This window comes from Callithrix jacchus, chromosome 10 (genome assembly GCF_049354715.1).
Source record: "Callithrix jacchus isolate 240 chromosome 10, calJac240_pri, whole genome shotgun sequence".
Classification (NCBI taxonomy): domain Eukaryota; kingdom Metazoa; phylum Chordata; class Mammalia; order Primates; family Cebidae; genus Callithrix; species Callithrix jacchus.
Window position 1 is genome coordinate 101,781,071 of NC_133511.1, and position 27,368 is coordinate 101,808,438.

Below are 27,368 nucleotides of genomic sequence, written 5' to 3' on the forward strand. Positions count from 1 at the left end.
AAACGTGCCACTAAGACAGCTCCTCCAACACAGCTGACATGATAAAAGCATGTTAGAATGACTTGAGTTTTGCCAAGGAAGCCAGGAATGGTGCATGTGATGCTGCCGCTGTGATCTGACACATCCATGGGAATTACCTAGGTGAAGAGGGCTCCAGTTGGTAGAAACGGCACATGCAAAGTTCCTGTGGTTGCAATGAGCAAGGAATCAAGATAAGGCCCATTCCCGTGCATAGAGCACCAGAAGGTGGATAGTTGTGCAGTTAGGTCTGTGTTTTGGTGAAATGGGAGCAGGAAGTCAGGCAGGGCTCATTGCCCCAGAATCTCCTAGGGATAGGAGATCGATCCATCACGTCTTTTAATGCCCTGGCATTCATTTGTTTCTGGATATGTTAAGTGCAGAACATCAAGGCTAAAGGTCCAACCCTGGAGTGGGCAGAACAATAAACAAGTCCATTGTTCTGGTCCTCTTTAGTTTACAGCTAGTTAAGGTCAGGGAGGTGTTTTAAGAGCTCTACTTTCATTAACATCTTTATAATTGTGTTAAATTTCCACCCATGTTCTTGAATTTCACATCATACTTACATAAATATGGAAAGAGACAAAAGATATCTAGCCCAAGGCCTCATTTTACAAAGGAGGAAACTGAGGCCCCAAGAAGTTGAGTGATGGGGGCAAAGCTGGGTCAGCCAACCCCCAAGTTGTAAAGCTTCATTTTTCTCCAAGAACTAAAACTCTGGCCTTTCCATGAGGTTCTTTAGTTCACAATAGAAGTATAAATAAATAAAACAGTGACTCAGCAATGTGCTTCACTTTGGGAGGCTGATCCTGAAATTGTACTTAAAATGTCTGTTTGTGGACAGCTGGGAGAAGTACAGGCAAAGCCAGAGTTCACCAGCCCAGGTAGCCCAGGGACTGCTAACTCAAAAGCCTTCAGGCACCAAGCAGGTCTTCTGAGTGGGTGAAGCTGGCGTGGGTGCCTGGCAGTGAGATCTTGCCCTCTGTCCGAAGAGGATTACCCTGGCAGAGCACAGCCAGTGATACAACTTATTTTCCAAGAAGAACTGGAAATTGGGATTTTTATGTGAAATGTTCTGACTTTTAAATGTTGGTAAATAATCCAGATTTCCCCAAACATTGGTGCAGGCCAAACAAAACACATCTGTGGATTGAATATGGCCAAGAAGCTACCCTTTCCTAATACTAGCCATTGCATGCATCAGGGAGGCATTGATGCTTCGGGGTGTTGAGTTGCAGAAAATGCTAGGCGCCTTCCTCCTAGGTGAACACATTCAACTCTCCCCACAGCACTTTGTTATGAGGAGATGACAAAGAAGAAAATCATACATAAGAGAAACTAAATAACTTGCCCAAAGTCACACAGCAATGAGCAGTGGCATCAGGATTTGAAATCCTTTCTGACCTAGATACCTGTATTAGTCTGCTTGGGCTGCCATAAGAAATACCACAGACTAGATGACTTAAACAACAAAAATTTATTTCTCGATGTTCTGGAGGCTGGGAAGTCCAAGATCAAGGTGCCGGTCATTTCTGTTCCTGGTGATGGCCCTCTTCCTGTTTTGCAGGTGGCCACAGTCTGTGTATACACATGACCTCTTTGCATTTGATGGCGAGAGAGAGAGCTCTCTGATGTCCCTCAGAAGAACACTAATCATGCGGGCCCTATCCTCATGACCTCATCTAACCCCAAGTATCTCTGAAAGGCCCCTCTCCAAATCCCATCAAATTGCAGGGAAGGGGCGGCGGTTAAGGCTTTGACATATAAATTTTGGGGAGATGCATAGCAACACCTTTGTTCTTTGCACTAGATTGTAGTGTCAGAAAGAGATGTCTTACGTTCCGAGAAGGATTAAGCTGATGGTTCCTGATCTTTTTTTCTGCCGTCATTCCTTTCCCGAGGTCTCTGGGAGCCCACCTCTTATCATGTCCTGTGACTAACACCCCTCCTGCAGAGCACGACACTCCCCCAGCCCTCCTTTCCAGTGCTGGAGTTAGGATGGTTAGATGTTCCTCTGTCTTGAGTGATTTTTCAGATTAGTGGGAAATACATGTGGCTGAGATTTGAAACCATTTGCTCAGATATAAATTGAGCCCAGAATAAGCCAAAGCTTAAAAAAAAATCGGAGCTTTCCTTCCCTATGTTTCTATACCTTCCATTCTAGCCACACTGTATTAGAGAAGGCCAGAGGATGGAGATAGACTTTCACATCAGAGATGTGGAATATCACTGAGGATGTGAAGTACCTCCCAGGCATTGGTGTGACCTGGATGTCCCAAGTGGAATAAAGCCAGCCCTCCCACATCAGCAAGTGCCTGTGTGGAGGTAAACACAGCTGCCTTTATTCCAGCGTCTTAAATACAGATATCGGCTGCTCTCTGGTTACATTCAAATAGACACTTGGGTTTCGATTTTCCTTTTGGAAGACTTGTTTGCATAATAGATCTATCAACTCAACATGGTTGAGGCAGAACTGGTGGAGAGGGTTGGGGCATGGGAAGGTACGGATGTCAGAAGGAGATGTGCAAACAGAGAAATGTCCGTTCTTCATCCCATTTTTCAGTTGTGACAGCCCTGTTATATGCAAGAGGATTTATGCTAGGTTTAATAGAATTTTTTAACCTAAGAGAGCAGTTTCTGGATTCAGAGTCTAGGGATCAAGATTGGGCTAGCTGTGTGACCTTGAGCAAGTAACTTTATTTTCTAGGTCTGTTTTGTCTTTTACGAAATGAGGATAATAACCTCATGGTCACTGGGAGGATTGAGACAATGCTAAAAGCATCCTTAATACAGGGTCTGGTGATTTAATAAGGGTTTAATAAATGTTAGCCATATGATGCTTATTATTGCGAACAGTTAAGTGTTAACAGTTATTACTGTGAATAGAAATTGATACATAATGGATGAATACGATGCATGAGAGCACAGGCCAATGTGATGAATTGCCCCATGAATAGTGCCACTTTGGGTCTTTCTCTGTGTTCAAGGGAGACTGACTCTGAGGTGATTTCCCTCTGTCGCTTCTGTGCTTGCCCACTCTGCTGCCACTCTATAGCCCTCTCCAGGCTGGGTGTCATGCTCCCGCCTATAATCCCAGCACTTTGGGAGGTTAGGGCAGGAGGATCGCTTGAGCCCAAGTGTTTGAGATTAGCCTGGGCAGCATAAGGAAACATGGTTTCTACAAAAAATACAAATAAAATAAAAAGCTGAGCATGATGATGCACACTGCACTCCAGCCTGGGCAACAGAGCAAGATCCTGTCTCAAGAAAAACTATAACAGTTTGGAAGCAGTGAGCTTTGAACTGGAGTCTGGGATAAAATCCTCAAAGAGTGATGCCTGAGGTTGAAGTCTTGGTGAGGCTAAGTTCTTGCAAGGAAAGCCAGCTGTTTCTTCTTTCACAAAGAAAAGAACAAGAGGAAATGACTTTCTCAGTTCTCCATTCTACTCAAGCCAAATGGTAATAAACTTTTGGATGGAGTATCCAAGCCTAAGGTCAAAGCCTAAATCAGATTCTTGGGGTCAGTCATCCCAGCCACCCTGGCCACTTTCTATTTGTGGAGTTAGGATGTACCTGGGAAGTACAAATTTATTTAAATAGTAGCCAGTGCAAAGGATGGCTGGGAAGGTAGATGTCTTATATAACTGGATCCTGTAATGCAGTCATTATAATAAGTGGCCTTTCCTTTTAAGACGTGTCTTTGAAAACAGACTCGAGTTTAAATGTTAGCAGATAGACTTTGAAGTAACTATGAAGAAGAACTTGGGACTGAGGAAGGTCAAGTTCTAAAACACAGTATCGGATCCAAAGACAGGTGTCTCCACACTTTAAGAATAAATCCATCAGGCCAGGTGTGGTGGCTCATCTGTAGTCCCAGCACTTTGGGAGACCAAGGTGATAGATCACCTAAGGTAAGGAATTCGAGACCAGCTTGGCCAACATGGCAAAACCCTGTCTCTACTAAAAATATAAAAATTATCCAGGCTTGATGGTGTGTGCCTGTAATCCCAGCCAGCTACTTGGGAGACTGAGGCAGGAGAATCACTTGAACCTGGGAGACAGACGTTGCGGTGAGCCAAGATCATGCCACTGCACTCCAGCCTGAGAGACAGAGCAAAACTCTATCTCAAAAAAAAAAAAAAAAAAAATACCAGTCATAAATACCAGAAATGTCACACCTCAATATGGTAGTAGCCCATATTATTACCCCATACAAAAGTCAGGGCATGTGGTTTGCTGATATGAAAACCGTCAATCAGAATTATTTCCTATTGAAACTGCCTTAGGAAGCACAGCTTACGCATTGTATTATCTCTCAAGGCAAGAAAATGACTTTTCAGAATAGACGTATTCTGGCTAAATCCCCAGGTATCACAATCTACAATTCTGGCTTCCCTAAATTTCCATCTGTAGGGCTGATTTTGGGAGTCTTCTTCAGTGTTGAATTCTCTGTGGGGTGTTAATGCAGCTTTTAACACCCCTCACCAGCCTCACCCCTGATGTGGCCGCATTTTGGCAGCGGGGACAAGTCTGGCTTAGAGGTTCGGGTTTCGTGAGCCCTTCCAAGAGCAAGAGCAGCTAAGCTGACACAGGCATGCACTCTCCCTAAACAGTCTTCTCTGCCAACTCTTCTACTGATTTTATGTGACCGAGAAGAATTAGAAAAGTGTGAAAAAAGCAAGAATTGATGTTTGCTGGTTCTTTGAAGAACCTGCTTACCCGTGTTCATATAAGTGCTTTCAGTTCCTGAGTGTTGGGGTGTGTGTGTCGAAGGAGGGGCCATTGATTGATTTATTCACTTATTGAATGAATGTGGAGTGCTCTGCCCAGGACTGGGCTGTGTTCTGGGGTGGTCACTGAGTAGGTGGTTTGTGTCTTGGAGATCTTATAGCAGGGGAGAGGAACTGGGCAGGCAGTTCTCATAAATGCTTCTAGTGGGGTGATGGTGGAATCTGGAGTGCTGGGGGTATGTGGAGGATGGGCGACTTAGGAGAAGATGATACCCAAGTTGAAGTCTGAAGGGGGAGCAGGCAGAAAGGGCAGTTGAGGATCTAACATTCTTGCCACCACCACTCACTCCACACTCTCCTGCCTCCACTGACTCCCCGGGAGGACTTTTTCTCTGTAGAATAAATGCTCAGAGATGAAATAAATTTCTGGAAACTAGAGATGAGTTATCTGCAGCCGGCCTGAGACAGGAAACACACATTTTCCTTCTCTTTCCAACCACCCTACTTCTGTTCTTGTTGGGAGGGAGGAGGTGGTGCGAAGGAAATCCCAGAGATTTTCAAGGAAAGAGGAGGTTCCAAGAATTGTGTTTGATCTCTCACAGGTCTGAGCTGAAATACCTTCCGTCTGAGTCAGTTCGTTGCCTGAAACCCAAAGGGAAATCCACCTCTGATTTTTCCACTTCTTTAAGAGTCTGATGACTGAGGGAGAGGGGGACCCACAGTGCAGGGACAGCTAGGAGGGGATGGGAGGAAGGTAAGCTTGGATCCAGCTCACAGGCTGATACCATAGACCAATCTCAGGCCTGATGCCATGAGGTAATGATAACAGCAGACACTGGCTTAGCGTTTAGTATGCGCCAGTCTCTAAGTGCTTCATATACGTCAACTCTTAAAACTCACCACACTCTGTGAGATAGATACTGTGTCCCTGTCTTACAAGGGGGAAGTACAGGCACAGAGAGGCAAAAATCCCACTTGGAGTCATGTAGCCAATAAGTGCCTGAGCCGGGATTTGAACCCAAGCCTCCCAGGTACTTAAACTCGTAGTAAGTGGGCTGAAAGAGCCACACAGAGCTGGCATTATCCAGATTTGGGCTTGATGTACCTGGGCATCAGCTCATGAATAGATCATGAGGTAAGCAGTGGCATTGCCTTCTGAGGAGCCTAGTTTGGTAGGGATTAAGATGAGATCTCTTCCTGGTCCTGGTAACTCTGCCTGCTGGTGTGTTACTATCTTGTACCTGCTGTGGCTGAGAAACAGACTTGGCTTTCAGGTTAGGAAGGTTATTAGAAATGGCATTGGAAACCCATGGAGTTAGCCCGTGTGGTGTTTGGCCAAAAAGTTGTTTAGAAATCTGGAAATCTCACCTAAAACTCCAGGTTTCTGGCCTCTCTGGAAAGGTCATATCTGGGCACTGGACTCACAGTCTGGCGTGGAGCCTGTCAGGAAAGCTGAGGCCTGGCTGCTGGCTTTAGAGGGACATTCTTGGACCTTATAATGCACACTCACTCGCTTCGCTTCCCTACCCTGCCTGCCTGCCCCTGTGGAATGGGGGATACCACTGCCTCATTAGGTTGGCCTCCATTTGAGTTGGGATCTACCAATGTATGGCCTCTGGCAAAGCTCTGACTATCAGTCTCATCTGCAAAATGAGGATACATTCCTACCTGTGAGGCTATTGAAGAATTTGGGATGCCGCCTGCAGACTGCTGAGCATAGTGTGCCACATAACTAGGAGCTCAGTAAATGCTCTTAGTTGGTTTCCTCCATGTTTCTCACTATTCCCACAGATACCCACTAGGGTGCAGACGTGCCCTGAGTCAGGGAGTCAAGGACACCATCTCCCATGGGCTCCCATGGAATGGACCAGAGATAGGGGGAGGGGCTTTTATCTGTTCCTGCGTATGAGAAGCTGCCTCCTTGAAACATGTCCTATTGCAGAAGTGAGGTGGGTGATTTCAGAGCATTCAGCAGTCAGACTGGATGGGCACTGACCAGCTACAGCACTGGGCACAGGACTCTGGAGGACTCCTGCTGTTCTTGGATCTTGAGACAGTCTGGGTGGATCTTGCCAAAGGGCCAGGGAACTTGGGGAAACCCCTACTTGCCAAATGGCATGGAAATATTAACAATGATACGGTTTTTCCAACTCATCTTGGCTAACCTGCAGCTCTTCTTACAAGCTGCCTCATCCTCTTTAATCTCATATGGGAAGAGAGTTGGGGCAAAGAGAGGGATTTTGGGCTGGGCATGGTGGCTCCTGCCTGTCATCCCAACAGTTTGGGAGGTTGAGGCAGGAGAATCACAAGGTGAGGAGTTCGAGACCAGCCTGGCCAACATGGTGAAACCCCATCTCTATTAAAAATACAAAAAGTTAGCTGGGAATAGTGGCGGGCACCAGTAATCTCAGCTACTCGAGAGGCTGAGGCAGGAGAATTGCTTGAACCTGGGAGGCAGAGGTTGCAGTGAGCCGAGATTGTGGCACTGCATTCCAGCTCTGGCAACAGAGTGAGACTCCATCTCAAAAAAAAGAGGGCGGTCGGGATTTTGTCACCTTGGGTCTTTCTCAGTGTGCAAGGGAGACTGACTCTGTCCGAGGTGATTTCCCTCTGTCACTTCTGTGCTTGCCCACTCTGCTGCCATCCTGCTGCCCCTGTGTCTCTCCACCAGCTTGACTCCAGCTTTTAGTAATGCTTCCTTTACCTTTAAGCCCACAGAAGTGGGAAGTTGAGTTGATACAAGACGGTGAGAAGTGAGATCGCAGGTCTGTATAATAACAGGAAATCCTGTCAACTGGGGTGGTGTCTCAGCTGGTCAGCCTAGGGGGGAGAAAGGGTGAGATAATGTAGACCAGTCAGTGCTTCCCCATTTCCCCCTCCCATTATGGTTCCTTTTGGCATCTGGCTGAACTTCACACCCAGTTTCTCTTTTTGGTCAGGCCTCGTGTAAGTGTCCCCTTCACATTACTCCCAGCTCCCCAGCTTCCCTTTTTCTAGCTCAGTGGCTTATGGTGGTGGTTGGTAGCAGTAGAATTCTGTTTTCAAATGAAACCAGGCATGGAAGTCCAATATGTGAAACAGATGGGATGGGAGCTGTTGAGGCTGAGGAGTTGCTTTCATGTCAGTTCCATGTCCGGGCAATTCTTTTACCCAAAGCTCTGCCTCCAGCTTCCTACCTTTTAATCCTTTCATCAGCTGGTCTGGCCCTAATATATTACCCCCTTTATGAATTTCTCCTGGGTCCTCAATCCCAGGCATAGGAAATGCTAGTCTGGCTGTACTTGTAGAAAGATGCTGAGAAGCAGCAGGCTGGAATTTTCAAGACCCTGGGCTTCGTTCACAGTCCTGGGTGAAATTATAGTACCTCATGCTCCCCAAGCTTTGCTGTGGGCCAGGCAGCTTCTAGCAATTTAATAGGATTAGCCCATTTTACTTGTGCAGCAATCCTGTGAAGGAGGTACCCTTATCTTTCCCATATTCTAGGTGAGGAAACTGAAGTATGAAGAACCAATGAATTTGCCCAAGTCCTTGCTAACAGCAGCTACTATGTGGCTGCTGGGATGCAGAGCCAGGCAGCTCCAGGCTCCCCGCTCTCAAGACACGTGTTATCTCTGGCCTGCGCTTGCTCGGGTCAGTTTCCTTGTGCATTAAAAGTGGGGTCATCATTGCTGCTTACGGTTCTATTTTAGGCTTAAATCTGAAAACGCCTACACTGTTGACAGTGGTGTCTGGCACCTAGCAAGTGCTCAATAAACGTTAATCAGAGGAAAAAATGCCAGGCTGCGTCCTAGGAGCAATTTGTTTATTGTTCATTGTGATGATGACTGTTTGTTCTAACAAGTAATTGCTTTTCTGTTGACAGGGCAACAACCCTAGGAAAGAGTGGGAAAAGCAGAAGGGAGGCGGCCAGATTCTAGGCCTGAGCCTTGAAGGAGATTATGCCCTAGGTGTTAGGAATCAGGATTTTCATCTTTCCTGCATCTAGGGAACCGCAAACCACAGCCTCTTTAATTTGGCTGTCTCTCTCCAGCTTTTCTCTTCTTTCTTTTCCTTTACAAATTAAATTGGTAAAAGTGAGAAAGGCTGCAGGGTGAATTGTCCCACTGTGATTTTGGTCTAGATATCTAATGCCTTGATATTTTTTACTCTCAATGTTTGTGCTGAATCTCCTGTGCCCTATAAGAGAGTGGCCCAGATCACTCCCTCATGGGGCACTGGAGAAATCATTGAGCTGTTTCTTCCTTTTCTTCTCACATCCAGCACCATATCTAGCACATTACAGGTTTTCAGTAAATGATTAAGATTCAAAGAATTAATTAATGGAGTCTCCACTCTGAATTCCTTCTTTTTTTTGCAGGGGGGAAGGTGGGTTTTAAGTGGTGAAGCATCTGCCAAGTTCCACTGGAAATGGTGTATTGGGACAGAGGTGTAGAAAATCCCTTTCTCTCAATTTAGCTGAGAGAAGAATAGAGATTTTTTCAGAAGCATTCTTTCCTTGTAAACCAATGCAAGCAGAATAAACAGAGTATAGGCATGGATTGTAGTTGCAACATGACTCAGCCACAGTCTGCTCACAGGCTGGTGTCGCCAGCACTGCTGTGGACTCTTGCCACCCCCCTCCCCCAACCCCTTTCCTCATTTCTTTACTCTCTGTATTCCTGGGAACAAGGGTTCTTGGGTTACCAGTTTGAGGCAGGTCTGGATTGGTGGGTTCCCAGGATTTGTGGCGTTCTCTGTTAGCTGTTATCCACCCCAATTCCTGATGTTGTGCCCTCGATAGGGACTTCCTCCCATGATTCTTTCTCAGGCTTCTGGCCTTCCTGTGGTAACCTTGGTGGTGGTTATTAACTTCATGATCTTAAAAATTTGTTTCTGAATAGGATTGTATTGACATAGTTCAAAAATTTTACACATAGAGCAAGGGTATACAGTATAATCTCCCACCCCTGTATCCTAGAAACCAGTTTTCCATTCTCTCTTCCTCAAAGATAAATATTAGTAAGAGTAGCTTATTAGGTATTCTTGCAGAGTTCTTTATGCATATATAAGGAATACATATGGAAACACAGCTGATGATACTGGATACTTTATACAAGGTCTGGGACTGGACTGGGGTCTGGTGATGTGGTATGGTATCTGCAGGACAGTGTCTTCCTCAGACTTCAGGGAATCAAGTCAGCTAAAGTGTTTCATTGCCTCACATAATTTCCAGCAATAGCTTCAAGCTTCTCCAAGGCTTTATGTGTAGACATGTATAAGAGGACACAAAACCCCAGTGCTTTTTCACATATGAGTTTAAAAAATGCCGGCACGGTGGCTCATGCCTGTAATCCCAGCACTTTGGCCAAGGTGGGCAGATCACTTGAGGCCAGGAGTTTGAGACCAGTCTGGCCAACATGGCAAAACCCTGTCTCTACCAAAAATGCAAAAATTAGCTGAGAGCAGTGGTGGGCGCTTGCAATCCTAGCTACTTAGGAGGCTGAGGCACAAGAATCACTTGAGCCCGTGAGGTGGAGGTTGCAGTGAGCTGAGATCGCACCTCTGAATTCCAGCCTGGGCAACAGAATGAGACTCTGTTTCAATAAAAAACAGTTAATTAATTACAAAAATAGGCTGGGCATGGTTCATGCCTGTAATCCCAGTACTTTGGGAGGCTGGCGCCAGCAGATGATGAGATCAGGAATTTGAGACCAGCTTGGCCATCATGGTGAAACCCTGTCTCTACTAAAAATACAAAAAAATTAGCCAGGCATGGTGATGCACACCTGTAATCCCAGCTACTCTGGAGGCTGAGGCAGGAGAATTGTTTGAACCCACAAGGAGGAGGTTGTGGTGAGCAGAGATCATACCATTGCACTCCAGCCTGGGCAACAGAGCAAGACTCCATCTCAAAAAAATTAATAATAATAAATAAAACATAAATAAATAAAATGCATATGTGTTCCATGTGTTTAAAAATCAAGGAGCTATATATTTTGGTTTTAAGGGCCTATGGGGAAACCCATTCATATATATATATAAAACTGACTTGAACAGCCAGTTATAAGCATGGAATTGACCAACAAATGTGTTAGTGTTATGTAAACTCAAATGTGTATTCTTATTTTTCTCTTCTCATTTTACCAGGTGCCCTGTTGTGTGCACACGTTGTTCTGTATCTCACATTGTTTCTTTGCTTACTATGACTTAGATCTTTCACATCCTTATTTAGAGCACTTCTTCACTCCCTTTTTTAATAGTTCCATAGAATTCCATTGCCTGGATGAACAATCTCTTTATTAGCATTTTACTGGTACACACTTATGTTGATTCCTATATTTTGCTGCAGTGAAAAACTCTGCACAGATATGACATGTAACCCTGTCTAACTCATAACATGCCCAGACAGAAGGCAGGATTTTGTAAGGGATAAGGGCAGTACAGCTTATTGATTTGACCACCTAGAGCAATTGAATCTTGATTTAATGATTAAGTAAGGTCTTTTCTGTTCAGATAACTCTATGAACAGTACCTTGTGGAGAAGGTTTTACATTCTGGATTTGATCAAAGGACACGTGTGTGGTTCTCCTGCTGTACCTGGCTATGGTCCATTACATTTAAAGTATAGACAGCAGATTCCCGCATCGTGTCTGGTTTCTCTTCAGTAAAGAACTAGTTATCACTATCAGCCTGGTGGAAGGCCTCTCCTCATGCTCTGCTTCTTTATTCTTACCCATTACCGTCTCATCATTCCTGTTTGGCTGCTTCTAGCTTCAGAGTCCTTTTCGTTAAGTCTTTGTCTTGGAAGTTGCACCGTCTGCTCTTTAGATTCTGCTCTGTTATTGGCTGATTTCTACCTAGACTTTCTCTTCCTTGGACACTCTGCAGATTTCTGGCCTTGGCTGTGGCTTGCTGCACCCTGGCTGCAACACAAGGCTGCTGTGCTTCTACCCTCCCTGTAGAGTGAAGCCCCTTCCTTTCCTCCCTGATAGGAGGGGAGGAGATGTCTTGGGTTCCTCAACTAGATAACATTATGATGCTTTTCTGAATCCCACTGTGAGATACCCCGGGGCAGCCTTTACTTTTTCCATCACATCCACGCAAACTCACAGTTATTACACAGCATAGATCCCTCCTCCATGCTGCTCTCCATGAGGGTGTCCATAGTTTTTTACCTTGAAGGCCCCTTAACCCTGACCTCTTTCTTTTTCAGTCTTACCCATGGCATCTTCATGAGCAGAGTGTTTTCCCATTGTGGGTTCTTTGGGACACCAGTTCCACAGCATTTTATTTGATCGGAGAATCATGTTCATCCCACAGCATCGTGAGTACCCAAGGTATCTCCTTGGGAAGCTCTGCCCTAAGCAGCCCATCGTTAGGACTTGTTTTTTCACTTTAGCACAAAATTTGGCTTCTTCACATATGGTTTTGAGCCTTCCCATGGACCATGAAGACATTGTTGGGAGGTGTTTCTTCCTCCTGTGGTCAGAAGCAATCTCCTTACTTCTTCCTGTTTCAAAGCCTCCATCCACTTGGGACTGCCCTGTAGGTTGCTGTTTCCTGTCTGAGAAACACCTCTAGCTTCTGCCTCAAAGAATACGGATATCTAACCTGCTCTTAGCTCAGTGGCTTTTGAAGAAAGCTTCTCTCTCTCGGATCACACCAGCTCACAACCCCTTGGGTTGTGTTGATGGGGTGGCCCTCCATGAGCCTGCCATTAAATTGGCTCTCAAAATGCAGCATCCACAACAGACATATGTTCTGTCCTGGGAAAAGGAAGGTATTTTCTTTGTTCAGTCTGTGTTTGTGGCTTTCCAGGGCTTTTTCTGGCACAGAGATTCAAATCATGGGTGGTTCTCTCTTCTTTTGTCTAATTTTATTGTGCTGTTTTCTCTGCACATAACAACATCTTGCTATAACGTCCTGTTTATCGTTCACGGACATGTGTGAACGTGTTTTGGGGGAGTAGGTACTCAGCAAGGGTTGTCAGAGACTTGAGCATTTGCTCCTTAATAACCATAGCCAATGGGATGAATAGAGAAAATCATCTGAAGTCATGAAGGGTTTACTCCCTAGGGAACTCACTGGATCTGGGGAGCCAGTTATTCTTGTTTTTAGTTCCCTTACCTTGTCTGGATCAAAATATAGTATAGATAGTTTCATTATTTGTCACAAGGAGAAGGAGAGCTGGTGTCAATATCCCTATCTTCCATTGGTAGTTTTAAATTTTTTTGAAATGGAGTCATGCTCTGTCACGAGGCTGGTGTACAATGGTACAATCTCAGCTCACTGAAACCTCCACCTCCCAGGTTCAAGCAGTTCTCCTCCCTCAGCCTCCTTAGTAGCTGGGACTACAGGCATGTGCTACCACATCCAGCTAATTTTTGTAGTTGTAGTAGAGATGGGGTTTCACCATGTTGGCCAGGATGGTCTCAATCTTTTGACTTCATGATCTGCCTGCCTCCACCTCCCAAAGTTCTGGGATTACAGGTGTGAGCCACCATGCCTGGGCCCATTTGTATTTTATTAGCACTTAAGATCATCGACATCATCTTGTGAGTATATTTATTAATGTGCTATCTATTTACCAGCCCCCAAGAAGAGAAATTCCATGAGAGCGCAGACCTTGTCTGTCTTATTCACCTTTGTACTCCTGGTGATAGAACAACACGTAACACATAAAGAATCACTCAGTGCATCTACATTGCTGGATAAATAAAATCTGTCTGTTCTCTCTGCTGTGGTGTCCTTCGAAGACTGCCTCAGTCCATTGGGCTTGGGTGGTAAGACCACCCAAACCATGGTACCAACTTGAATTTTAGGTCTGGGGGGTGTTCTGGATTTAGAGGAGAGACAGGGTGGAGTTATGGGAAAAGACGTTGAATTTGTGAAAAGTCTGGGGTCAAATCTTGGCTCTGCCACTGACTTGTTTTGGGGAACTCTCTGAGGCATAATTTTTAAATCTGTACAGGAAGAATAATAATTACTCCTTTCTCTTTCCCCAAATACACTTTGTGATCCTTGGTTGAAGAATGTGTGAAAAATGTGTTTACATATTTGCTCTGTAAACATGGAGGACTGCAAAAATAATGGCCTTTTTTTCCCTTCTTTTTGCTTCATCTAAAGCCAGGTGCCCTGGCCTGCCCCTAGCAGCTCTGCTAGAATAAGGATTTCCTGTGGCGGGCTGCCCTCTTCAGAGTGTTACTTTCTCAGCGTGAACTGAGGAATGGATCTCCTTCTAGGATTTCCATCACTGCAATTCCATGATGAAAATGGGGGCAGGAGGATCAGGACCTAGGAAAGTGCCCCCCCACTTCTCAGGGCTGGCCCCAGCCCGTGCCACTGGTGAGCACATTGTCACCATTATTTGTACCATCAAGGGCTGCTTGACGGTATTTCTCTTCTTCCCAGGCGGCTGTTGAAGAGTGAACTTGGATCATTCATTACAGACTATTTTCAGGTAAGCCGTGTGGATCTGAGCATCTGTCATCATGCATGTGGGGGGATGGGCCTAAAGGGGGTGGCCAGTACTGTACAGCTGGACATGCCTTCCACAGCCAAAATGACGTGTCCCAAGTCCCTGCTGTGTCCTGTGCATCACAGAGGGGCACGAGGCCTGTGTGTCCCGGCAGCTGATGGAGATCGAAGGCCCATGCAGCTGTCCTCAGGCATTTTGGTCTCAGGACCTCTTTACACTCGTAAAATGCATTGCTTATTTGGGTTATGTCTAACTTTACCATAGTAGACATTAAACCTGAAGAGCTTTAAAATAGATCTTCATTCATTTAAGTAATAAGCCTAATACATACTAGCACAAATTACTTTTTTATGTAACAGAACGCTCAGAATAAAATAGTAAGATCTCTGCATTGTCTGGCTTCATAGAAGATAGTTGGATTTTTTTTTTTTTTTTTTTGAGATGGAGTCTCGCTCTTGTTGCCCAGGCTGGAGTGCAATGGTGTGATCTTGGCTCACTGCAACCTCCACCTCCCAGGTTCAAGTGATTCTCCTGCCTCAGCCTCCTGAGTAGCTGGGATTACAGGCATGCGCCACCATGCCTGGCTAATTTTGTATTTTTTTTTCAGTAGAGATGGGGTTTCTCTATGTTGGTCAGGCTGGTCTCAAACTCCTGACCTAAGGTGATCCATACGCCTCAGCCTCCCAAAGGTGTGAGCCACCATGCCCAGTGACAGTTGGATTCTTATATCTGCTTCACTTTCAGTGTGTAATGATATTGCATGTCATATAGTTTTGGGAAAACTCCACTGTAAACTTGCAGAGAATGTAAGAGAAAAACAAATAGCTTAGTATTACTGAGAAAATAGTTTTGATCATGAGGATCCCTTGAAAGAGTTTCAGTCCCCCTAGGGGACCCTGAATCATACCACATCTGGATCCATTGTCTGATCCAGACAATCAGACTTCTCTGATGGCGGAAGGGAATGGGGAGGTGCTGGTTGACAGGGAGTAACTGGGTGGCACCTTAGTGAAGTCAGAGTCCCCATTTTCACTCATTTGCTGAGTGGGCAAGCTGTTTTACCTCTCTGTGCCTCAGTTTCCTCTATGAAATGGGAATAAAAATATACCTTATAAGGTTATTATATGCTTTATGTGAAATAACACATGTAAAGCACTCTGTACATAGTGTGTAGGGGGCAGTAGAGGGTAGTGGTCAAGATTGCAGCCTTTAGAGGCAGAGTGCCTGGATTCAATGCCCAGCATAGCCACTTACTAGCTGTCTGACCTTGAGCAAGTTGCTTTACCTCTCTGTATTTCCTTTTCTGTGAAACAGCAGTAAGAGGACCAAACCTCATACGATTGTTGTGAAGTAAGTTATTTCTAAAAAGTGCTCAGTGACTAGCAGAGAGTAAGACAGTAAGAAGTGCTTATTAAATTTATATAAGTGCCTATGTGTTATTCTAAGGTGGAATCCATCTCTTTTAATGGGAAAGTAGCATACAAATGCATAGCATCTTGGTTTCAGGTTAGCAATATTATTCTGTATCCAAATAGAGCATACTTTAAGACAGTTTAAAGAGATTTTAGGTTTTGAAAACAGTACAGGCATCCTTTTATAATTTTTCTTTGTGAGATTCAGGAAGCTTAAATTTTTATACGCACTTTAAAAGAATGACATGTCAGTTGTTTAAACACACACACACACACACGGGGACACCTCCTCTACATCTGGAGAAACCAACACCCACCAAAAGCCTGGAATTCAACTGGGTCATATGTTTCAGCTGCTTGGAAGACGGCTCCCGTTCAGGGAGAGACAAACATAAAGATGAAGAAAGAGGTCATTAGTCACAAATATGAATCATGTCAGTTGCCTTTGACACAAAGGTCAGTCTTGGCCGTACTCTCTTCTCTTGCTGTTGCTACTGATTGATTTTTTTTTTAATTTAACTACAGAGAAGTGGTTTTTCAGTCAGTCCTGGAAAAACCTGCTGGGTTGAGTTGCCTTCCTCCTTGACATTTAAAGGCTCCATGGTTTGGTGTGGTTTCAATCAGATTTCAAATGTCATTTGTCTTTTGGCGCTGGGGGTTACCCCTAAGACGGGTAGGGAAGGGTGTTTGGGTGGGGACTTGTTTATCTGGGAAACCCTGAGGTTTTTGAGGGCGGTTAATACTGCTTACAAAGCATGCCAGATACTTAAAAACTAATAACCACGTGTCATTTCCTATCGGGAACATAATCAGAGAAGCTGCTTTGTGAATATGGAGTTTCTTGCCAGGGGTGCGGGGTGAGGACTGGTTTTCACAGTTTGAAATAGAAGTTTTCTTTATTTAAGGTGCTGATCTGGAAAGAAGGCTCTCCTAGACACACTTGTTGTTGTTGTTTTAGTAGACTTTAAGTGTCATGTGGACACACAGCTTTTTTTTTTTTTTTCTTTCTTAGTCTGTTTGGTTCCCCACTCCCTGCAAAGTTCCTGGAACATAATAGATGCTCAGTAAACTTTCTTGGGAGAGAGGGAGTGATTGTCTGCCATCGATAACCGAAATGATTTTAGGTGATGTGTGCAACAACATGAAATAACGTTAGGGCTCGTGGTTAAAACTGCCCCCCTCTTTTATTTCCCTTTTGCTCTTGGGATTGTGCTAAGGAGTGTCTTGAGTTGCACCATGGCGTCCTCTTCCCTCCTCCAGGACTTACCGATCTCCCTTGTTTGAAGAAGAGGGAGCAGTCCTCGAACTTCATATCTTCAGTTAGAGACACTTTCTAGTTAAGATTTATTCACATTATTTGGTTGGCCCTGAATTGATCATTTGATTGCCCTTGAATTGATCAATAGGTCATGGATACCTAGTTTTGTTTAAGATATATTTGTGTGCATGTATGTGTATGTGTATGTGCATGTATATGTGTGTGCACATATATGAATGTGTATATATTTATTCCACTCAGTATAAATGATGTTGCTATGGTTTCTGTTTTAAACATAGTTACATGTTTAAAAAGTGGATTGATTTCAGAAAAATAACATGCAAAGAATAATTGTGTAGGTGGCCCCGTCTCTAGCCATGGTCATGCGGGTGGGCCAAGAGAGACTCAGGTTTGGAAAGCCCATTGCCAGGCACTGGTTAAAAATAGGCTGGTTTCAAGCCATTCACTCTATGGAAGAAATCTCCATATGAGGAGGCACATCCCAGAGGGAAGCCTTGTTAAAGGGGAGCTTAGCCTTTACATTCAACTGTCAGATGTGTCAGGAGGGAAAGTCAGAAGGGACTCCAGAAAGTGTGTTCCTCCAGTAATGGGGCGGAAGGAGGGCCAGGAGATAGATGAGGAATGGAACCCAGGGATGGACAGAAAAGTTATCAAAACCATGGGTGTGGCTGTCAGAGAAGGTGAAAGATGGGCTTCCTGGGTGCAGGGCTCTGCAATGCAGAGGCTGAGATGGCCATGCCCAGGCATCCGCATTCAGCAGTCAAGTCTGTCTCCTCACCCTGATCCCCAGCTCAGAGCTTGCCACTTGTACAGCCCTCTCTGTGGCTCTGCTTTTAAGAGTGAACATTCTCATTTTATATGCTGTGAGACTTAACACAGAATGTTCTCAGTGAGGAATAATGAAAATGACCCCAGGTGAGGCCAAGAGAAAGCAGGTAGAAAAATTGTGCTTATCTCATGTCTGCACACACAGAAGACAGGCTGTGTGATCTGCAGAAGCCCAGATAGACATCCAGAAGGCACTGGCTGGAAAAGTCTCTGACATTTCCAGTATTGATTTTTTCCTTTTCTTCTGTTTTGAATTGTGCCCGGAAGAAAAATTGGAGTTTCCTAGAGAAACACTATATACTAGTGATAGCTCTGAGTGATAATTAGTTTCTTGTAGTTTTTGAAACTGATGATATGAAACATTTTGCATTTTCCTATTGCCTAATTAGATATCTTGGTAGTTCAGGGCATGGGGATGCTTGCAGATAGTACTTTCTGCCATTCTGCACCTACTGGCTTTGTTGTGTGTTATGAGCTTTCCCCCCAAGCCCAGAAGTTCAATTCCTTTAGTTGGAACTGGAGTTTTGCTTGATACAGAAACTCAGGCTAGAGTTGGTGGCTTTGAATGGGTTAATACTAGGAAGAGAGGAAACTTAGCTACCACAATTGTCAATAGGTGATGGATACCTGGTAGTGTTTGAGATATATTTGTGTGCATGTATGTGTACGTGTGTGTACATATGTATGTATGCATATATATTTATTTTTCCACTTGCTGCTCATATCTGCAAGAGTCCCAGGAGGCCAGTTTCCCCTAGAGTTTACAACATATGGCAGAGATCCGAAGAAGTATAGCATTAACTGTAGACCTGAATGGATGGCAAAGACTTTAAATCAGGCCTAGAAAAAACAATTATACTTTGTGGGGACAAAGATAGGACTTCTAAGTATTCCTGGCAAGCTGGATGGAGAGAAGATCAAGAGTGAAAGTAACTTTTGTGATTTCTAAATCCAAATCGAGGACGAGAGAAAAGTTTCAGCTGTTCTTTGATCAACTGGACAGGCTTCTCTAACAAGCAGGACTCCCAAAATGGAAAAAGAGCCAACTGGGTGAACAGAGAGTAGTAAGAGGAATTCCATATACGCTCTACTTTGAGGGTAAAATTGGAACCTACCTACACGGGGGACTTTGAACAAGTGCAGCAGGGATCTGGTACGACGACAGAGGAGAAGTTATGTTTTTTAGGTGAGAGGTCATTAAAGGTTGCATTTTTTGATTCGGCCAGTACCTAGAGCAGAACAGCATTCTGGAATCTGTAAGCTTTGGGGTGGCCTGGAAGCTCTCATTGGCTGCTGTGAGGGGTGAGAATGAGGTGGAGCCAGAATGGGGGCTTTGAGAAGCACCCCTGGGTGACCTGGGCTACTCCCTGTGGGGCTTGCTGCCAGCCAGCGGTCACCTCTCACTGGCTTTGCCATTCTTAATCTCCTTAGCAATTATTTGAATTTTGTGCAATTAGTTGAATATTTTGATTGTACTTTCATCATATTTTATGAGACTATGTGGAAAAAATGGATCTTTAAATTGATGACCACAGGTCTTAATATAATTGAGATAAAGATGAAAATTAGTAGGCTTGCAGAAATGGAAAATCTCTAGCCTCACTGGACTCAGGCTATTGCACATCAGTTGTGGAAGAAAGGAACACATGGGTACCAAAGGCTGAAAATACATCACCCAAAGATGAGCTCCGAAGATGAGGTGTACTTAGGGATTTTATAATCCTTGCAAGCTCTATGGGGACAGAATTCCTCCTAAATCCTGTCAGTGTGGTATTGTACATGAGTCTGTATTTGCAGAAACTCGTTATGTCTGGAATTCGGTGATTTATTGTAGACAAGGAAGGAATGGCAGGAGCCAGGCTTAGGGCATTGATAGGGAAGCTTAAATGGTAGGAGCAGATGCTGGAAACAACATAGTGTTACAATAGTGAAAAAAACTCAGTGATTCAGTGGGCATGAGAAGTAGAAACTGAGTTGGAAGTGGTAGGAAACTTTTGTTCAATATGGAAAGCAATAAGATGACTTTCCCTGATGCTCTTTAAGAGCCATAAGGAGAACAGAATTAACAACGGTAATGACAGCTAATATTTTCAAGCACATACATGCTGGGCATTGTTCGAAGCTGGAGGTTCTCAAAGTATGGTCCCTGAACCAGGAGCTTCAGTATCAACTGGGCATCTGTTAGAGAAGCAAATTCTAACTGAATCAGAAACTCTGGGGTTGGGGCCCAAGCAGTCTGTGTTTTGATGAGTTCTGCATGATTGTGAGGTGTGCTCAAGTCTGGGAATGCTTTAAGCATTTCTCCTGGGCTAATTCATTTATTCCTTCTGATGACTGATGAGGAAGATTGTTATTATGTATCCCCCTTTTACAGATGCTGCCACTGAGGCTCAGAGATGGGGTTATTTGTGTAAGATATAAATACATATAGATAGTAAATGGTGGTGCAAAGGCCCAGCCCAGGTCATCTGGCCACAGTAGAAAAATCTCTTGGATGATGTTTAAAATGCCCTTAAGGAATCCCCAGGGGGGAAAAAAAGCAAAAAACAAAAACCACCCAGGCGGCAGGAGTTCCAGGGGTACTTTATTTGTTATTGTTTTTGTTTTGAGTGTTCTGCAAATGAGACATGGACTGTCTTCCTGCTTCTTATAAACATAACTTTTTAAAGCCCCAAGTCACCCTTTAATTATGGCTGAAATGGTGCTAAATGAAGAAATAGCATTAGCACTGAGTTTCTACTTCAGTCTCCATCTGGGGACTTCTCGTGGGTCTCATCACACCCACACACACCAACACTGCCTTATTAGGAACTCTTGGGGCCTAGGAGTAAGTTGTGTTTGTAAGACTTGTTGTTTATCTATGAAGGCATCCAGGTTCACAGGAGATGTAGACATCACTACAGGTGATGGCTGGCCTTTCATAGTCACAGAGGGAAAATAAAATGGAAGTGGCCTCTGATTTCCTGCCCTGGGTTTATGCCAACAACAGGAACTTTCTAAGACATCGATATCACCAGAAGCAAATGTCTGGAGTGAAACTGGTTAACATAGTTTCTGGGGAGGCAGAGCAACACAGCTGCCACCCCTCTGGGGTAGGAAAGAATGTTTCATTTGAGAATGGAATCCACTCGAGTGCCAGGCATTCCCCTTGCTAGATGTTGAATGTGGATAGTCGAGGGGAAGGCCCAGCTGGGTGGAGGCCCTGTGGCGGAACGTGGTTCCATGGCCTGAGATTGCCAAGACAACTGCCCCAGTATCTGAATCTGTACTGGATCCCGTCTGCTTTCTTCTCTGGGCAAGGACATAAGAAACCTAAGGCAGGAGAGCATGGTGTCTAAAAGCACCAGCCCTTCTGCCAGTAGGTCTGGGTTCTAATCCTTGTTAGAACACTTATTGGCTGTGTGCCCTCAGCCTTGTTACTTAGCCTCTCTGATCTTCAGTTTTCTTCATAGTAATCCAGGTGAAATCATGGGACCTACTTCATAAGGTTGATGTGGTTGGTAAGTGAGAAGACGTATACAGAGTGCCTGGTTACATAGTGAGTAGTCAACACGTGTTAAGTATTTGTATCTTAGTATTTTTATTACTATTGCTAAAGTAAGCCAGAATATAATAGGGGAAAGATATGGGCTTTGGATTCTAGACCAACCTTGATGCAAAGTCTGGTCTCACATTTGCTAGTTGCTTCTTTGAGCCTCAAATTCTTAATTTGTAAAAAGCGGATAGGTTGTGGCAGAAGCAAAATGTGATAATGCAGGAAAAGACTGTAAGACACTGCCTGGCACCGAGTAAAAACCAATAATTGACTCTACTGACCTTCTTACTGCCATTATCATCTCTACTAAATCATTAAAAGTGATGGTAGTTAGCAGCCTTAGCATTTACAGATTTTCTGCTTCCTGGTCTATATGGAAAGTTCTTCCTGCTGGGAAGATGGAGTTCTCCCTGTACCCAGCCCTCGTGATTACCCATCTCATCTGGGTCCCTCCCATTGGGTTGGGAAGGTACCTGTTTGGTAGGAGACATGCATCATTGGTAGCCCCACACCACCCACAGCCACCCTCTGCTCTGTTCTGCCCGCCCACTCCAGCACTCGCCTTCTGCAGTGACCCAGGAGAAGCTGGGTCTTTGGTGTCCACTGAAGATTTGGCTTTCCCCAAACATCTTGTTTACATTTTTCCCAGCTAAGCCTCATTTTTCTGTTTGTAGCCTGTTTTTCTATGTCTTAGGAAAAATAGATATGTCAGCTATTTTTCTTTTTCACTTCCGTCTCCTCTGTCACTTCATTGCAGTGTGACTTAGACTGTGTCCAAGTTCATTTATGGGGTAAGGAGAGGATGCGTTAAGTAACAATGGGCCCAGTTCCAAGTCCCAAGTCGCTTCCTGGGTGGCTACTGTTTAGTAACTACTTTTGGCTTAGTGTTCCACCTGGGGAGGTGCTGGGGTTGGTGCCATCAGGCAAGGAGTGGGACAAGAGAAACTTGGATCTTCTCCAGCTCTGTTACCATACAGCTCCATCACTCCAGCTCAGAGGCCAGCAAATGCTCAGAAGCTTCTGGAGTCAGGGATTCATCAGGGGATGGGAATACTATGAGGCGAGATCCAGGAAGACTGGACACTTAGGAAGGACAAACAATGCAAGACGGCCACCTGAGTCAAGGCTGGGTTTTGCCCTGCCTTCAACCCATTTGAGCAGGCTTACGCCCCACAGATGTCAAGTTGGCATATCCTTAGGTGAAGTGACAGGGTGAGCTTCATAATTTGCAAAGCCCAGTGCAGAAGAAACGTGGCTACTCAGCATTCTGTGCAAGGACTCCTGCATGCCATTCTTCTCACCACTGATGTCAACACTGGTGTTTCTGGCTTCTAAAAATCATTCTACAAACCAGACTGATATGGGGATGCCAATCTCCCCTTCCCATAGGCCTGCCACTGCAGCTCATAGTGGGCAGGTAACCTTAAGAGATTGCATGTCTGCACTCGTCACTCTTGGTATCTAGATGGAGGGTGGGTGAGAGGCCCCCGCTGAGTCAGCAGCAATTGCACTACAGCACTGGCAGTCCAGGGAGTGCAGGATGGCTGGCACTACGCCTCTCCCCAAGATGCTGCAGGGTGCATGCCCGCTCCTGACTCTCCATGTACTGGTGCAGAGGCTCCCACCGACACGACCCTGTCAGCACCTTGGGAGTGGGGTGACATTAGTGGTGGAGCCCAGGCACTAGGGGTGAGGTGTGGGTGCCTGAAAATTCCTCCTGAGGAGATGGTGAGGAGGCAGGACCATGAGTGAGCTGAGGCTTCAGACCCCAGTGTATGTTCTGTTATCCCTTCAGACTTCACTTATAAAACCCAAATTCAAAGATAAAACTACTGAGAATCAAAGATGGCAACTACAGAGAACCCAATCACAAGTGTTGCCTTCAGAGTATTAGGGCCTTAAGAATGCAAGTTCCTTTGGGGCCCAAATTCCCTACAGAGGAGATTTGGGGCTCATTTTGAGATCCATTAGCAAAGCTGGAAGATGCAGCATGAATGGGGCATGAATGAATGGGCACAGCTCCATTGGGTGGATGGTGGTGGTTCCCCAGTGAAGAGGGGCCTGGGCTTGGCTAATCTGAAAGATCCTTACTCTAATAGTGTGTGCTAAATAAAAGGTGAGTAGTGGAGAGACTGAGCCTCACTCTCATGCCTTTTATTGGAGTTTTGGAGAGGGAGGCCCCACTTCTAGCCTCAGTTTATACAACTATAAGATAAGAGCAAAATCGAGAGTCTCCTGGGGGCAGGGGGTGATATAAGGATTTTCAAGATGCCTTAGCCTCCTTGAAAATGGAAATGGATCCACTAAACATCATCAAAATGTATGTGACCAATTGATTTTGACCATAGGACCAGGGAGAGGAAAGAATGTCTAGGTGATTCTTAAGGCCCCTTCTAACCTCAAGTTTGTGTTTCTCTTATTTTGATCTAAGCTATAGAATTTCCATGCTGTGTACTGTGAGAAGTTTTAAAAGAATATTTTCTTTATCATTTCCCCATAATATAGGAATAACTACTTTTCCTTGAAAATATATATAAAAGATTGTTTTTCTAATGTCTCTTTGAAGGGAGAAGACCTAGAAAGGAGAAGAAAGGAAAATACAGGTCTTGTTTTGAGGTTTATTCCTTAAGGATAGGGACAATGTAATTTTCAAATGATTTTCTAATTCAAATGAAGAAAATGGCAACAAACTTAGAGACCCTATAGCACTTATTCCTCTTAAAAATATTCTATCTTTTATCTTGGCTTCTTAAAAATAAAAAGTGATCTTCATCAATAAAATAGTCAGCATCTATCTATCTATGTATCTATATACATTCAGCAAATATTTACTAGGTATCTGCTATGTTCTACATACTATACCAGAAGCCAAGGGTACTAACTTAAATAAGACATGACCCGCACTCCTAATTACTTACAATTATAACTAATGAATGGTTTGAATTAATTTCTGTTAACTCATGCTATCACCTGGACTAGGTTTTATTTCTGTCAGTGCCTCAGTTCCCCCCAACCTCCTCCCATGTAGATAATTACAGCGATAGAACAAAATGATGAAAATTGCATCACAGAGGCGATCTCGATTACCTCTGTAGGTGCATCTCAGAAATGTGAAATTAGGGAGGGTTAGGAAAGTTGTTTTAGTAGAAGCCTGGAACATCAGTGTTGACACTAGAGGGACTGAGAAGAGTGGCATTCAGGAGCCCGTGCACAGAACGCTAACGGGACGTTCTGAGAGCCTCACCTGGGCTAGGTGAAAGGGAGCAAGCAGGCATAGACTGCAGGGCACCATTGAGATTTGTGCTCCAAAACATTCAGGTGGAGTGGCTGCTGTCTGAACACACCTCCACAGACCATTCATGTCCAGCTCAGCTGTCACAAGATGTTGACTTGGTCCTGGGGTATTTTCTTGCTTTCTGACCCAGAAAGTCTTGCCATGACCCAGCCACCGGGATTCATGCACTTGGCTGGAAGCTAAAGAACAGGTTAGGGCCTCGCCTTTACTGCCTGTGTGTTTCATAATCCTTTGTGAGGAATTGCTTTATTTTTTCTTTAACAAAGTTGGTGTATTCCTATATGGTGTCCCTGTAACTTTGATTTGGGGTTCTATCTGCCATCTTGAAACTACATGGTGGCTGGGCGTGGTGGCTCATGCCTGTAATCCCAGCACTTTGGGAGGCCAAGGCCGGCAGATCACTTGAGGTCAGAAGTTCGAGACCAGCCCAGCCAACATGGTAAAATCCTGTCTCTACTAAAAAAGTACAAAAATTAGCCAGGAGTGATGGTGGGCACCTGTAATCCCATCTACTTGGCAGGCTAAGGTGGGAGAATTGCATGAACCTGGGAGAGGCAGAAGTTGTAGTGAGCCAAGATCCCATTACTGTGCTCCAGCCTGGGTGACAAATCAAGACTCTATCTCAAAAAAGAACCACATGATGGCCAATTACTTTTTCAAATTAGGTCTTATTTTGTAAATCTTAATAGGAGTATGGATTTGGTTTATGGGCATCCATCACAGGAATGGGATAGTACCTTTGATAAAATATTCTATTAGAACATTTTATAAAGGCCTATTCACTACTGACTCTTGGCCTCCCACTCCTTTTGTGAAGAAGTTGGGCTGAGATAGCAGCTATTACTATTGCTACCACCAGTGCTGACTACTAAGGATATAAAATGCTGTGTGTATGTGTTTATAATGATTAATGTGTTTGTAATGGTTATAATGAAGAATGTTATGGTGCTTCTAGTATTATGCCATTTTTTTTTTTTTGAGATGGAGTTTCGCTCTTGTTACCCAGGCTGGAGTGCGATGGCGTGATCTCAGCTCACCGCAACCTCCACCTCCTGGGTTCAGGCAATTCTCCTGCCTCAGCCTCCTGAGTAGCTGGGATTACAGGCACGCACCACTGTGCCCAGATAATTTTTTGTATTTTTAGTAGAGACGGGTTTCCACCATGTTGACCAGGATGGTCTCGATCTCTTCACCTCATGATCCACCCGCCTCGGCCTCCCAAACGGCTGGGATTACAGGCGTGAGCCACCACGCCCAGCCTAGTATTATGCCATTTTACAGATGAGGAGCTTGAGGCTCAGGGATATTAAATACAAAATCACACTGAACTGGAAGTTGAACTGATACCCAAGTTCTTTCCACTCTGCTCCATATGCTTCTTTTATCATTGTAATAGGGTAGTAGGATTTTATAAAGGAGAAGGCTGAAGAATGCATTAGATACTTTGGTAAGATACATATCACTTTTGCCCCTGCCTCTCCCATAAGCATAGGCCTTAATAATCCAATAATATGATATGAGTGTGGAGACACCAGCCTGTCACCGATATCTGAGCTATTGTGACTCACGGAGAGGCTGCTCCATGTCTTAGGGGACCAGCTATAGCCTTTGTAGAAAGACTTGCTGGAAGGCAGCAAAGTGGATTAGAAAGAACATGGCTTATAGAGCCAGGAAGACCAGGTCTGTCTCCCTTGGGCAAGTCTCTTCACTGACCATCAGTAAAGTGAGGACAGTAGCACCAACTTGATAGGAGTGAATTAAATGAGATGAAGGATATAAAGCATATGATATAGACAGCACACTCAATTGGAGTTGCAGTTGCAAGAGGACTTTACTTTCTCTTTACACAATTTCCCATGCACACATTCATTGACAGATGCATATTCACTGCTGCTAAGATTTTGCACGCAGTCTCTTTCATGCTAGTGTGAATAACTAAATCTATCTCTTTTTTAAAAAAATGTGTTATTTCTGCATAGTTTCCCATTGCCTCAGTGCTCCCTTTTGTGAGTTTAGACCACTAAGGGCCTCTAGGACACTGGGTGTCAACAATGGTGAATTCATCCAGGCTTGTGTCATGCCACTTCCCTGGTCTGAGGGATGAGGGTGACGGCTGTGTTTGTCTCTTACCTCACTCGCTCTTTTGCTGTGGGAAGTCTCGCTGTCTGCTCCTGAAGCCTTGGCATTCCAAGAGGACAAAAGGCTTCTTAACTCAGAGGCTAGAACAGAAGTGCCTAGAGCTCTGTGTCCTTGCCCACTGGAAGCGGAAGAGGGTTCATCTCTCACGCTCTGGAGTTGCCCAGACTCTTATGTTCTTTCTTCTCTTTTGGCAGAACCAGCTTCTTGCAAAAGGACTGTTCTTTGTGGAGGAGAAGATCAAGCTGTGTGAAGGCAAGTACAAGACAGCCCTGGTAGATTAGGGCCCCTGTGACTCAGCCTTTGATGTTTGGACAGCTGAGATGGTTCTGTCCAGAAGTGGCAGTCTCCAAGTGAGTGATTCACCCTGTCCATTTCCTCCCCACCTAGGCAGCAGTCCTTTCATTTCAGTCAGCTGCTCACAGCAGTGCAAGTCAGAACTGTGTTTCTAAAAAATGTAGTGCAATGGGGTGGTTTCTTTGGAGACCTCGTTAAAGGTTTTTTTGTTTGTTAGTTTTGAGACAGAGTCTTGCTCTGTTGCCCAGGCTGGAGTGCAGTGGTGCGTCCTCGGCTCACCACAACCTCGCCTCCTGGGTTCAATAGATTCTCCTGCCTCAGCCTCCCAAGTAGCTGGGATTATAGGCGTGTGCCACCACACCTGGCGAATTTTTGTATTTT

General features: G+C 44.6%; 1 protein-coding gene and 1 long non-coding RNA gene across 6 annotated transcripts in view; one reads left to right on the forward strand and one right to left on the reverse strand.

Annotated features, from left to right (window-relative positions):
- PRR5L (proline rich 5 like) overlaps positions 1-27,368 on the forward strand; it is a 168,042-nt gene that overhangs the window by 106,843 nt on the left and 33,831 nt on the right. For all 5 annotated transcript variants that reach the window (XM_035262376.3, XM_035262377.3, XM_035262375.3 and 2 more), the window contains 2 exons: positions 14,139-14,187; positions 26,888-26,945. In XM_035262376.3, coding sequence (XP_035118267.1) covers positions 14,139-14,187; positions 26,888-26,945 — 107 coding nt within the window. The remainder of the gene's footprint in view (positions 1-14,138; positions 14,188-26,887; positions 26,946-27,368) is intronic.
- LOC144578147 (uncharacterized) lies at positions 1,481-26,941 on the reverse strand. Its single transcript, XR_013523382.1, has 2 exons — positions 26,685-26,941; positions 1,481-7,568 (listed from the first exon to the last, which is right to left on the reverse strand). It is a non-coding gene; the product is annotated as an uncharacterized LOC144578147 (long non-coding RNA).